The following is a 12,980-nucleotide window of genomic DNA, read 5'->3' as shown; positions in this document are numbered from 1 at the left end:
CGGAGGCTTTAAACGTTAGGGAGGTTTTCTTGACATTGACCCTAAATGGGTTCTTTGCACTTGACCTTGTCCTGCCCCGTGGGGCCAAGCAGAACCATCTCATCCCTCCTCCCACATCCATGAAGACAGCTCATATCCCCTTGAGTCTTCTCTAGCCCCCTCCCCTTAGGGACCCTCCCCATCTCCAATGCCCTCCTGTGGACATTCTCCAGGCAGCCACTGTCCTTTACAGTGCCCACGACTGACCCCAGTGCTCCAGGGGTGGGTGAATGAGAACTATCACCTTCTTATTCCTGGAAGAAATGCCCCTCTTCGGGCAGCCATGAGGGCTTTGGCCAAAGGAGGAAGCAGGCCCTGAGCTGGAGGGGCCCTGGAAGGCTCCGCATGCTTCCTCCCTCTCCCACAGCTCACCATCCTCATTTTCTCAGTGAGACCTCACACATAGCAAACATGAAATAAGGTTTTCAAATTGTTGTTGGACAGCAGAAATTTGGGCTGGGCCCTGAAGGGCAGCTAGGATTTGTCCCAGGGAGGGGTGGGGATGGGTCATGCTGGGCAAAGTAGGCTCCTTTTTATTCATCCCCCTCAAATAGTCCGGGACACTCCTGGTAGCTGACTGGGTCCCTTTTTCTGGACCTGAGTCACCAATGGATCGAGTGCTTCCTGCAGGCGGGGACAGTGACCAGGCCGAGAGAGTGACAAGGCTTTCTATGAATGTTCCCTCCCCCTCAGCCCTGGTGCTTGGGCCCCCAGCCCAGCTCAGAGACCCGTGATTGATTCAGACGGATGGAATAGCAACTTCCACAATCCCTAAAAATAACCCGCCAGCTTCATGCTCCCAACTTAGCCTGACCCTCCCAGATAAAAGCAGCTGTTGGGTGCCACAGACCATACAGACCCAGGAGCTGGACGCAGAGGGGGACGCAGGAGGCAAGACAAGTGAGAACAGAAGAAGGAGAGATCCGCGGGAGCAGGCTTCCCCTGAGGACCCAGAGACTCCCCCTGAGCACAGCATCTCTCCAGAAACCCCTGTCCTAGTGGCTACCAGGGACCCCCATGTAAGTAACCATGCTCTCTTCTCCTTGGGCGAACCTGGCCAGTGTGTCCTCACCTACAGGTGGTGGCAGCCACGGCCCTGCAGTGCCAGCCAGGGTGGGCATGGGGAAAAGGTCCAGGGAGGTCAGGAAGTCACTCTGGTCTCCCTTGCAGGGTTCCTTCTCCCCAGACTAGCCTCCAAAGAGCAGGGAGCAGGAGGCCAGGATCTGACAGCTGGGGGTGGGAGGGGCAGGTTAGCCTTGTTCCACTCGGAGACTTCCAGGATTTGGAGGTGAGGGGCCCAGCCTGACTTCCCTGGGGGACTTGGGATAAACAGATTCGACATACAGGTCGACTCCAGTCTCTCTGACTCCCATCAAGTAAGGACTTGGAGAAAGTAAGTTGCCTTCTTTATCTGTCCTATAAATGGAGAGAGAAGCGGCCTGGGGATCTCTCTTAGCTAAGCACCCCAAATCCCATCTTGGCAGAGTGGGCCTCACTCAGCTTAGGAGAAATGACAGATCTAAGGGAGGCAAGCTGCAGCCAATGGGGCCTAAGAAACCGTGTGCAAATCTGAGGTCCACAAAATGAGTTTAGGGGGCATTCTGAGATATTGTTTAAAGTGGCCAAGCCTCAGGGCCCTCGGTGTTGGCTGTGGCCCTGGGGGCGAACACTCGGAGAAGGCAGCAGTGCTAGCTTGCTAAAGGGAGAGGAGAGGACTGAGCCTGGAAGCTCGAGAAAGGGGATGTCAGAGACCGAACTGCAGGGAGACAGATCTGGTGTAATCCATGATGGCTCTCCTGTCCGCAAACAGCCCATTCCATGGAATCCTCCAGGAATGTTGTGCATTGGCTTAGCTGGGTCCCTTGCAATGTTCTTGGGGCTTCATCCACAGTCTCTTCTCCCATAAATGTCCAGTGAGGAAGGGGAGGCCCTTGGTCCCTGACTGGGGCCCCATCCCCCAGTCTTTAGACTATGTCCTCTGCTCTGAGAAGTGTCAAAGTTAGCTGGGGAGGGCCTGTCTCTCTCCATCCCTGGCCCTGCTGAGCTCAGCTAGGAGCCTGGGAAGAGCAGGCTTTGGGGCACCCCAGGATCTGCTGAGCCAGCACAGAGGTTGCCCTCCCTGTCTAGGGAGCCCCAGAGGGGCCTGACTGTCTGTGCCTTAAGGGCAAGCCCCCTCCCAGGCTCAGGCCCCTCCCCTGACATACACAGTTCCTCAGCTGTCCAGGGTGAAAAGTCTTTACATTTCTGGGCCCAAGAATAGATCCCGTGGCATCCCTGCTCCACCTCAAAGAAGGCCTCGTGGAGGAGGGGAAACTTCCTGAAACTTCCTTCCAGGGACCATCAGGCAGCTCTGGAGTCAGAGCATCTGGATTCAGATCCTCAGTGCCTCATTTCACACATCTACAAAATAAGGGGGTCCCTTTTCTGCTCTGGACCCAGGGCTCCTGGGATCACTCAGATGGCAGGCTCCTCCCTTCCCCTGACCCCCTCCCCCATGGCTCTCAGCCACCACAGCCCAGATTAAGCTTCCCTGGCTGTTGTCAGTGCCCAGTGAGTGTGAAAGCCAGCAGGGTAGGGGCAGGCCTGGTGCTAGACTGAGCTAGGAGAGGCTTTGGGCAGGCTTGGTGGCTCTGGGCAGCAGGGCAGTGACTCACCAGATTTGACCAAGGCAGATGGACACACTAATGGAGAGGGGGGTACAGAGGCTGCCCAGCCACTAAAGTGGGGAGGGGCAGGGGGAGAGCCATCATAGGAGGTGCCCAAGGCCCCAGACTCAGGGCTTGAGTATGTGTGGGTGAGTATCCCCTTGGGTGACCAGACACAGGGCCCATGGCCCTGAATTCCTTATCTGTGTTGCTAATGAGTCCCAGAAAAGTCAAGCATTTAACCACCTGCCTAGTTCCTTGATTTTTGGAAAGTAATTGGGTGACCCAGTGACCTAGTGGGGGTGTGGCAAGGGGGCCTCAGCATCCCCTGTCTGACCTCCTACCTGTCTGGAAGTCTGCCTATTGTTTGGGAACTGGAGGCCTCTGAAAGGGGAGGCAGAGGAAGGCCTCAAAGCCAGGACTGGTCACAGCCCTAATTCCAGAGGGAAGTTTGCTCCAAGGTGATTCCTGGAGGCCTCATGATCATGGAGGAACCCAATGCCAGTCTGACGTAACCAGGCAGCGAGAGAAAGGCCAGGGGAAACAATCTGTGCCTCTCATATTACTCTGGGGTATTGGGAGTGTTTTCTGGACAAGAAACCAAGGTTAGAGTGGAGAAAATGAGGGGCAGCAGTTGGGGCTGTGCCCTAGGGTGTCAAAATTCCAAGACCAATGAATGTAGGAAGAAGCCCTATCCTGCTCCCTCCCCTCCATGGCAGCCATCTCAGCAGCAGCCTCCCAGCAAATGGGGGGGGGGGCTCTGTCTCCCCCCACCTCCACCATCGGCCTTGTCCCAAGGTCTACTTCTGGACGTCTTCCTCCCTGTGGCTTAATTTACCTTAGAAAACCATTTTCAGGAGCCATACATGCCATTTGGCCCAAGAATTGTTGGCTACAGCTCTGTAACTGAGGGGCAACAGCCCTGATTTCCCCCCAGCTCCATTTTCATGCCTCCCCACTCCCCTTGGCCCTATGGCAGGGGAATGGATGCCAGTCTAGCAGCCCAAGGTCAGCAGTCCTTCCAGACCAGAGATGAGAGGAGCCAGCTGATCCTGAGGCATGAGGGGGATGGGGGTGGGGGAGACAGGTGGGAGGGAGAGGAATTCACTTTGCCCCTTGTGCCCCATGCCGCTGTCTGTCTGGCTATTTGCCCCCATCGCTGCCTAGGACGGCTTACAAAGAGGGATATCTGGGTCTGTTTTGGGGGATGTGAGAAGAAATCAATCTCATCACCAAAAGGGGGGCCCTGTTGTGGGCCCCTGAAGGGATCAGGGACCCTCTGTCTGATTGAGGTGGCAGGACCCAACATTCCTCCCCCAAGTGCCAGGGTGAGATGTGGGCTCATCGGGCTATATTTAGTGTCCAAGGGAAGGTCTTCGTGGATGGGGGTGGGGGGAAGGTGACATACCTCTCATGCTTTCCCAGGAAACTCTGGCTGCTGTTTTTACATTTGTCTCCCAGAGTAGGGATGGGGCAGGGTGAGGGGAGATTTCCAGGGAGGATGGGCGGGTCAGTCTTTTCGGGAATGCTGAAGATCCCACTGAGAAGGCTTTACAGGAATGATTGTCATGTCATCTGTGATGAGGAGCATGTGGAGAATCCCATTATCCAAGGAGAATCCTGCTCAGGGGAGTCAATTTAGGACTAGAAGCAACTGTAAGAGCCATATCATTCAGTCCCCTTATTTTACAGGTGAGGAAACTTAGGGAGAGGGAATAAGCTTGAGAGAGAGTGGGCTGGAAGAAATCTCCAAAGCTTCCACAGATACAGATAGGAAGAATGAGGGTCAGGGAGGTCCCCTGAGACCCCACACAGTGGGCAGGAAGATGCATAAGAGTTGATAGGGGGCCCCCGAGGGGAGGAGGATGGAAAGGGAACAAGGCTACATAGTCATCCCTGCTTATGCTTACACTGAATTTTCTTTCAACAGCATCTGAGACAGAACCCCTACGACCCCAGAGCCAGCAAGGTAGGATTTCCTGACTGTGTGTAGTGTGGTGTGTGCTGGGGCCACACAGACCCCTTTGCAGAACCGGGGACTCCAGGCAGAGGGTCCATGGCTAGGCTAAAGAGCTGGACCTGACCAACCAAGGAGGAGAAGTCTTCAGCTTGGTGGTGCCAACCACCATAAGATAGAAACCTATCCTAGGCAGAGTTGGTGGAGCCAGGCCTGGGATTGGGCATCATCTCTCTTAATCTGAGTCCCCAGCATGGCAGTCTTAACCGTGTGCTGTGTCCTCACTAACTTGCCTACCGAGTCCCAGCCCATGCCCTCACCTATCTCCCCTTATCTCCCCACAAGGATGGCTGAGGGCAAGGTCCAGGAAGCCCCTGCAATGACCTTCCCAAAGACCAGGGAAGACACACTGGCATTGCCACCACCCCCTGCCCAGGATGAGTTGCCCCTTCCTCCCCCCAAGGAGGCCTTCTCCAAGTTCTACCAGCAGCGCCAGGCCAATGAGCTCAGGAGGCTGTATCGTCACATCCACCCCGAGCTCCGCAAGAATCTGGAGGAAGCCGTGGTCAAGGACTTAGCTGAGGTCTTGGAGGCCGAGGAGCCCACAGAAGGGGATGTCCAGTCCATGCGCTGGATCTTTGAGAACTGGAGTCTGGATGCCATCGGCGACCACCAGCCTCCTCAGAGGCTGACCGACAGTGAAGTGGTACCTGCGGGGGATGTGCGGGCCACATCCAAGAAGTTTGAGAATGGCTCCTTTAGCACCACAGAGCACACAGCAGCCAAGCCAGGGCCAATCCGGGGGGACGTTCAAACGGTCCGCTGGCTGTTTGAGACCCAACCGATGGACACACTGACTAGTCAGACAGACATACAGAAAGCTGTGCTCCGAGAGCCCCCACCCAGCGGAGATGTCCAGGGCACCAGGACCCTCTTTGAAACAAGGCCCCTGGACAGCCTGGGCTGCCAAATCTCTGCCCAGGAGCAAAGTCCCCTGCAGCTGCGCTCAGAGATCCAAGAGCTGAAGGGGGATGTGAAGAAAACGGTGAAACTCTTCCAGACAGAGCCCCTGTGCGCTATCCAGGATGCCGAGGGCGGCATCCATGAGGTCAAGGCCGCCTGCCGGGAGGAGATACAGAGTACAGCAGTGAGGACAGCCCGCTGGCTCTTTGAGACCAAGCCACTGGATGCCATCAATCGGGACCCAAGCCAAGTCCGAGTGATCAGGGGGATCTCCCTGGAGGAGGCAGCCCGGCCTGACGTCAGCAACACCCGCTGGCTCTTTGAGACCCAGCCGCTGGATGCTATCCGGGAAGTTACTATTGATGAGAAGGAATTTCAGCCTTCCCCAGACCTCATCCCACCCGGCCCAGATGTCCAGCAGCAGCGAATGCTGTTTGAGACCCGGGCCCTGGACACCCTGAAGGGTGAGGAGGCACTGGAAGAAGGTGTCACAGCTAAGGAGGATGTGATCGGAGGGGACGTGCGTTCTACCCTGTGGCTGTTTGAGACACAGGCGCTGGGTACTCCCAGCAGCGAGGTCCAAGTGGGGCGCCTGCAGCAGGTCAGGCAGCGAGAGAATGAGAAGGGAGACTCAGAGAACACTGGCCTTGAGCTGGAGACGTGCTCCGGCAATCGTGCCTCTGAACTGACACTCAGCCAGCTTCCTGCCGGGGACAAGGAGGGAAAGGGGGATGTGAAGGCTTTTAAGAAGCTATTCGAGACTCTTCCCCTGGACAGCATTGGGCAGGAGAAGTCTCCTGTCCCTACAGACGAGAGCAAGCTGAAGGGGGTGGTGTCTGCCGGACAAGTCCAAGCCAACCAGGCCTTGTTTGAGAAGGGGCCGCTCTACGCCATTCAGGACGGCCAAGGAGGCCTCCATGCTCTGACTTCAGTCAGCAGAGAGCAGGTGCTTGGTGCGGATGTTCAGGGCTCCAAGTGGATGTTTGAGACACAACCCCTGGACAGGCTGGGTCACGAACCAGAGAAGGTGGATGTCATTCGAGGTATCACACGTCAGGAGGTCGTGGCCGGGGACGTGAGCAGCGCACGCTGGCTTTTTGAGACACAGCCCCTGGAGGTCATCCACCAGCAGAAGAAGGAGAAAGAGGGAAAAGAGGAGGAGCCCCCATCAGCGGTGCCCCCAAAGTGTAATGTGCAGACCATCCGCTGGCTTTTTGAGACACATCCCATCCACGCTTTGGCCCAGGAGTCAAGGCCAGAGATCACAGGCACCAGTCCTCAGGCTGACATCCGGTCATACACGTGGATGTTTGAGAACCAGCCCCGAGAGGGGCCCGAGGGCCCTGGAGAACAGCACCTCCAAGTCAGACAGGGCTCCCCCCAGACCAAAGACCAACAGATGGAAACTCACATCTTTGAAACAGAGTCCCCGTTCCCCCCTCAAAATCTTGGGGGGAAAGACCCTGTCCATTACTGCAGCCGGGTGGAGATTCCAGTGGGGCAGGTCTCACGAAGGAAGGAAGCCTTTGAGGCCCCAGGTGTGACCGAAGGCCAGAAAGAACAGCAAGGGTCTGTGGTCCCCCCTGAGCCTGTAGTGGGAGGCTCGGTCCGCAAATTCACATGGCTCTTTGAGAATTGTCCAATGGATTGCTTAGAGAAGGCAGTGACTGGGGGCATCCAGGAGATGCCCCCTGAGAAGGATGCTACTACCACTATGGCATCAGGAAAGAGGTTTATTTTCGAGACCTGCTCCCTGGGGGAGCTCCCGGAGGATGTGGATGAGAGTGAGCTGCCGAGAATTGAGAAGAAGGGGCTGGACGGAGGTCCTGGCTCCTCCCAGACCCTCCGCTTTGAGAGCCAGCCCCTGTACGTGCTTCCAGACCGCCAGGGCCAGCTCCATGAAGTCACAGCAGTGAAGAAAGAAGAGGTACGGAAGGCAGATGCCTGCGGTGCCCGCTGGATCTTTGAGACCAGGCCGTTGACCCAAAGGCTGGGAGTTGGAGAGGAAATCTTTGTCATCCGAGCTGTGACCCAGGAAGACATCTGTAAAGGCGAGCTCAGAGCCGCACGTTGGAAGTTTGAGACGGAGCCTCTGGAGCGGGCAGAGAGCACAGGGAAGGGCAAGCCTGGCCCCCAGATGGCCAAGGGAGAGCCCGGCGGCAGGGCCCCGCGGTACATGCGGACGGTCAGCATGAGCGACGTGCAGCAGGGCAACGTCCGTACCTCCACCTGGCTCTTTGAGAACCGGCCCTTGGACTCCCTAAAGGGCAGTGAGTCAGAAGGCAATTCAGAGGCTTCTGCCGCCCGCGAGCCTGCGCTGGCCGTGCAGAGACAGGACAGCCGCCGAGGGGACGTCAAACGCTGCACCTGGCTCTTCGAGACCCAGCCCCTAGACCGGCTTCAGGAGCCCACACCCCAGGAGGAGGTGCCCAGAGAGAAGCTGCCCCAGGCAGACGTGAAGAGCACCACGTGGCTGTTCGAGAGCACCCCCCTGGACCAGCTCCGTGACCCCGCTCCCCAGGAGGGGCGGCCCCGGGAGCAGGTGCCCCAGGCAGATGTGAAGGGCACCACTCGCCTGTTTGAGAGCAAGCCCCTGGACCACCTGAATGCCCAGAAGGATGCAGAGCCAGAGCAGAGGGAGACAGCAGCAGGGGAGACCCTGACGGTGCTGCACCGCACCCCCGGGGTCCTGCAGAGGGGAGGCATCCTCATCGAAGCCCACACAGCCCGGACGGTCCGAATGGCCAAATACCAGCTGCCCGGCCCCGGCAAGGAGCAGCCTCAGGTGCAAAAGGAAGATGTGGTCCTGGGTGAGCTCCCCAGAATTCTCTGCCGAGTGATGCAAGGGCCAGACATGGCCCCAGAGGGGCTGCTGGTGCAGGAGGATGAGGCCGGCCTCATGAAGTTAGAGCAGCTGACGCTCTCCGCCCTAACGGATGGCTCTGCACACAAGGTCTGGGACCTGCTGGCCTGGAGCCATACCACCAGTGCAACCAGAACGGGGCTGGTGATCCAAGAGACTGAGCAGGGCTTGGTGAAGCTGCTTGTCTACTCACTCCGGCCGCGGCTGGGGTCCCAGGCAGCCAGCGCGGCAGAGAGGGGCAGCGTCCAGCTCTTAGCTAGCTGTATTGAGAAGGGGGACTTGGATTCCCTTAAGAGCTTGCAATGGGAGCCACCAACAGAGAGTCACAGTCCGACTGAGGGGACAACCACCTTGAGCCAAACCCCCATGACAGTGTCTTCAGTGAAGAAGGTCATCCACGTGGCCTTGCCAGAGGGTGGGATAGAGAGGCCGAAGAGCAGGGGACCCTCTTCCACCAATCTCCTGACCAAGGAGGCTTGGGTCTCCCCTGCAGACCTCCAAGGGGCCCCATCTGTGACTCCAGGGGTACCAGGTCCTGACCTCCAGGTGGCCATGCAGAACCTCCGTCAGGCCACAGCTGAGGCCCAGACCCTCCAACACCAAGTGCAGAACAAACACAAGCCCAGGAATGCCCACCCAGCCCAAGAGCCCATCGAGAATGGCCAGACACGGGAGACAGCCCCACAGAGCAGTCCCGCCCCCAGGATTTCCAGGGTGGTGATGCCTGACATCCAAATGACCTCCGTGGTCCGCAGCAAGGTCAGTGCTGGTCAGGAAGAGACAAGTGAAGGGTCACTCAGGGGGAGGGTGGCTATTCAGGATGGTGTCTACACAGCTAAGCCTGTAAGAACCTTCATGCCTCCCACCGGGGCCCCGCCTGCTAAGGGGGAGCTGGAAGCCTCGCCCCAGCCAGGGACTCTCCTGCCCAGGGCTCCCACCCCGCCCAGAGCTGACGGCCCGGAGGTGGGCTCGGGACCAGGGAGGGAAGGGAGCAGGGGCTGTGTGCAGGCCGCCCTTGAGTCTCTGGGCAAGGCCAATCTGAACATATGCAGAGGCGATATCAGAGCCGCTCTGATCTACCAGGATGCAGCCCGCAGGGTCCCCGTGCCCAGCCCAGGCCAAGCTGCTGGCCCCCGCCAGCAGGCCTTTAATGACTCTCCTCCTCCCCCAGCTGCTGTGACTGGACCCGAGCTCTCACCCCTCCCTGGCCCTGAAGAAAACGCTCTTTCCTGTGCTCCAACCCCTCCGAAGCCCTATGTTCACCTCCCTAGTCCTGTCTCTGGCCAGAGACACCCAGAGAGACCAGAGGCAGAGTCCTCCAAACAGGAGACTGCAGTGATGATCACCAGGAAGAAGCCCGCTCTACCCCCCAAACCTGCACACCTTAGAGGGCCAGCCCAGATCCTTCCCCTCCAGCATCCAGCCCTCCCCACCAGCCCAGCCGTCACTGGAGCTCCAGGGGAGGTCCAGTCTCTGACCCCACCATGCCAAACAAGTGGACATCCAGATAGCCACCTCAGTGGGAAGCAGCCCCCCAGCCTGGTCACTTCTACCTCCAGGACCTCTGAGAAGGAGGTCGTGGTCAATAGTGTCCAGGCCATGGGTCCAAGAAGGTCTCCCTGCACCCCAGTTACACTCAAGGATGATCCTGTCCCATCACCGGGGCCAAGAAGACTGCCCAGGCAGGAATCACAAACAGAGCCTGGGGCTGATCAGCAGAAGTCTCCGGAAGAGATCCCCCAGGGACACGTGCAGGGAGCCAAAGAGATCTTTGAAAACCTGAAGAAGCAGCAGGAACTGCAGGCCATCCTGAGCCGTGTGAGGGCCATCGAGGAGGATGCTGTGCGTGGGGTGGACGTGAAGGCCCTCCAGAGCCTCTTTGAGGCTGTGCCTGAGTGGGTGGGGAAAAGGCCCCAGACTCCAGACCCCAGGGAGGCCTGTTCTGGGCAGGCCTCAGCTCCAGGCCCCAAGGGGGTGTCCTCAGTGGAGTTGGCCTTTGGAGACCTGGCCCGGGCCAGTGCTGAAGTGGCCTGCCTAAAGGAGCAGACCCTGGCCCGGCTGCTGGACATCGAGAAGGCTATCCGCAAGGCCCTCAGCTCTGTGTCCAGCCTCAAGCCAGAGGCCGACATTGCAGCACTCTCGGGTCTCCTCCAAGAGTCGCTAGGGGAAGAACCTTCAAGCCCAGCTCCACGAGAAAGCAGCATTGCCAAGGTCAGCATCCAGTCCAGTAGTAAGGTCAAATCAGAGCAGAGTGGGCAAGAGGGCAGAGAGCAAGCCCAGCTTAGGAGTCGGGCAGAGGCCACGACCTCCCAAGCACAGGCCCAAGACCTCACTAAGGTGCAGAGTCAAGCCTCAGCCAAAGGCCAGCCCAGAGGACTGTCAGAGAGCCTGAGGACAGAGCGAGGCTTCCCCAGAGTCCTGCCCTCCCGCCTAAATTCACCCTCCTCCCCATCCTTCATCACCATTGAATCAGCAGCCAGGAAGCCAACAGAGTCTCCCAGCCCCAGGGACAGCCCTGACACCTCCCACCTGCCCCAGGACATTGCCCACTCTCTGCCCCCAGAAGGCATCCCAGCAGATCAAGGGCCCAGGGAGGTGAGGCAGGGCCTCGGGCAGGCGGAGCCAAGCCCTGGGGCCAGTCCCCTGCTCCCTAGGAGGCAGAAAAGTGTCCTGGAGCTGCAAACGGGCCCCCGAGGCTCCCAGCTATACGGAGCTACGCGGACAGTGATGGAGCAGTACGAGGAAATGGACCCATTTGGGAACAAGATCATCACGTCATCTACCACGGTCACCAAGCAGGCGGATAGCCCAGCCAGCAGGAGCCAGAGCTACAAGATGGGCGCTTCCCCTCTGCTCCGTCGCTACCTGCAGAGCACCTCCAGGGCCAACGGGACGCTACACGAGGCTGGCATGGTGTGTGTGACCTTTGGGAACTCCGGGCCCACTGCCAAATGAGGCCTCTCCTCACCTCCTCTCCCCAAGGGAGGCTCCAGGGAGTCAGCCCAGGCCTTGATCATGCCTTGATCCTCAGCCCCCACCTCCTGAGGGATTGAGGCTAATGTCCGAGATGGGCAGAGGCCAAAGACCAAAGAGAAAAATTGATTTTTGTGTGTTCTTTGGTATTCTCTTTCCTCCTCTTTCCATAGTTCTTTTTAACTCTGCTAGACGGGGAAGGGAAAATGTCAGGAAGGGCTTTCTGTAGGATGACACACTCCCTCTGGATGGTCCACTTTACTCACACACACACACTGTCACATGCATACACACTCACACGCACACATGCTGACAGACAAAGCCAGGTACTCTTCCAGACACGTCCCCATCAACATGTCAATGCACACACGTTCCCATGATCTCACACAAATGTCCATGTAGTCCTGTCACACACACCCTCTGAGGGGACCCCCCTCCCCAACAAACCCATACCTAGATATCTTTTTTCTTTCCTTCAAGTCCCCTGTCTGAGGGAAGCTCTGCTTAATTCCAAAGTCCTAGAGTGTCCTGCCCCCAGGGAAGAGGGGTCGAGAGGAACAGGTGGAGTCCCTCAGCTTGGATCTGTCCACTCTCAGGACAGCTCTGCTCAGCTTGGATCTGTCCACTCTCAGGGCAGCTCTGCTCTGGCTGCCTCTTCAGGTTTCAGGAGGCCTGTACACCCGCCACCCTCTCCATCCGCCCAGCCTTCCCCAAACCGAAACTCCCCCGAACCTCTGGCACTCCACCCCCCATGCTGTAACGGCCCTTTTCTTACTCTTTATAAAGTGTTTTGTATACCATTGGCTGCCTGGATTCTGTACTTGGGTATAACTTTTTCCTTACATCGTCCCTCGGGGGTGGGAATGGAAGGAGGCAGAAATGCATGTGTTTGACTGTGGATGGATTGGGTGGGAGCGTCCTCTGCCCAAACCATCCCCACCATCTCTGGTTCTCTGCTGAAGGGCTCTCAGTGGCCACACAACCCAACCCCTCCCTGGCCCAGAAACCCTGCTCCACAAATGGCCATCCAGCCTTTGCTTAGACACCTCCAGCATTGCCCCCTGAAGTAACTCATTCTGCTTTGAGATAGTTTCAATTGTTAGGAAGTTCGTCCTGTTGTGTCAGCCATGTCTGACCCCTCCTGACCCCATTTGGGGTTTCCTTGACAGAGATCCTGGAGTGGTTTGCCATTTTCTTCTTCAGCTCATTTTACAGATGAGGAAACCGAGGCAAACAGGGTGAAGTGACTTGCCCAGGGTCACACAGCCAGAGTGAAGCCAGATTTGAGTTTTCCTGACTCCAGGTCGAGCGCTCTGTGCACTATGGCGCCACCTAGCGGTCCCAGTCTGTCCTGCCATCACGCTAAACTCTCCACACCTTCCTTACACCCGTCCATGGTTCCTGATTTCGCGCTCCGGTGCCGGCAGAATAAGTCAGATCCTTCCAGGCACCAGCCCCCGGACGCCTAAGGACAGTGCCCCGAGCCATCGAAGTCTCCCCTCCTCCAGGCACGGGCCAGTCCTCTTCTGGCCGGTCTGGG

General features: G+C 57.9%; 1 protein-coding gene across 2 annotated transcripts; it reads left to right on the top strand.

Moving 5' to 3' along the window:
* The first annotated feature begins 881 nt into the window (after positions 1-881).
* Positions 882-12,240, top strand: XIRP1 (xin actin binding repeat containing 1). 2 transcript variants are annotated; one of them, XM_069084336.1, is made up of 4 exons: positions 882-1,058; positions 4,615-4,653; positions 4,987-9,226; positions 9,639-9,741. In XM_069084336.1, the coding sequence occupies exons 3-4, from the start codon at positions 4,988-4,990 to the stop codon at positions 9,645-9,647; spliced, it is 4,248 nt and encodes a 1,415-aa protein (XP_068940437.1). In that variant the 5' UTR covers positions 882-1,058; positions 4,615-4,653; position 4,987; the 3' UTR covers positions 9,648-9,741. The 2 variants fall into 2 exon arrangements, with proteins under 2 accessions (XP_068940437.1, XP_068940436.1); XM_069084335.1 differs by having other exon boundaries at positions 4,987-12,240.
* The last annotated feature ends 740 nt before the right edge of the window (positions 12,241-12,980 follow it).

This window comes from Petaurus breviceps, unplaced genomic scaffold (assembly GCF_028583685.1).
Source record: "Petaurus breviceps papuanus isolate PSGF00001 unplaced genomic scaffold, PetGlider_PUasm1.0 174, whole genome shotgun sequence".
In the NCBI taxonomy this organism is placed as follows: Eukaryota; Metazoa; Chordata; class Mammalia; order Diprotodontia; family Petauridae; genus Petaurus; species Petaurus breviceps.
This window is presented reverse-complemented; position numbering and strand designations above follow the sequence as displayed.

What these genes read in the sequence shown, in the direction of transcription:
- XIRP1 (XM_069084335.1), top strand. Translation starts at nt 4,988, where the DNA reads ATGGCTGAGGGCAAGGTCCAGGAAGCCCCTGCAATGACCTTCCCAAAG.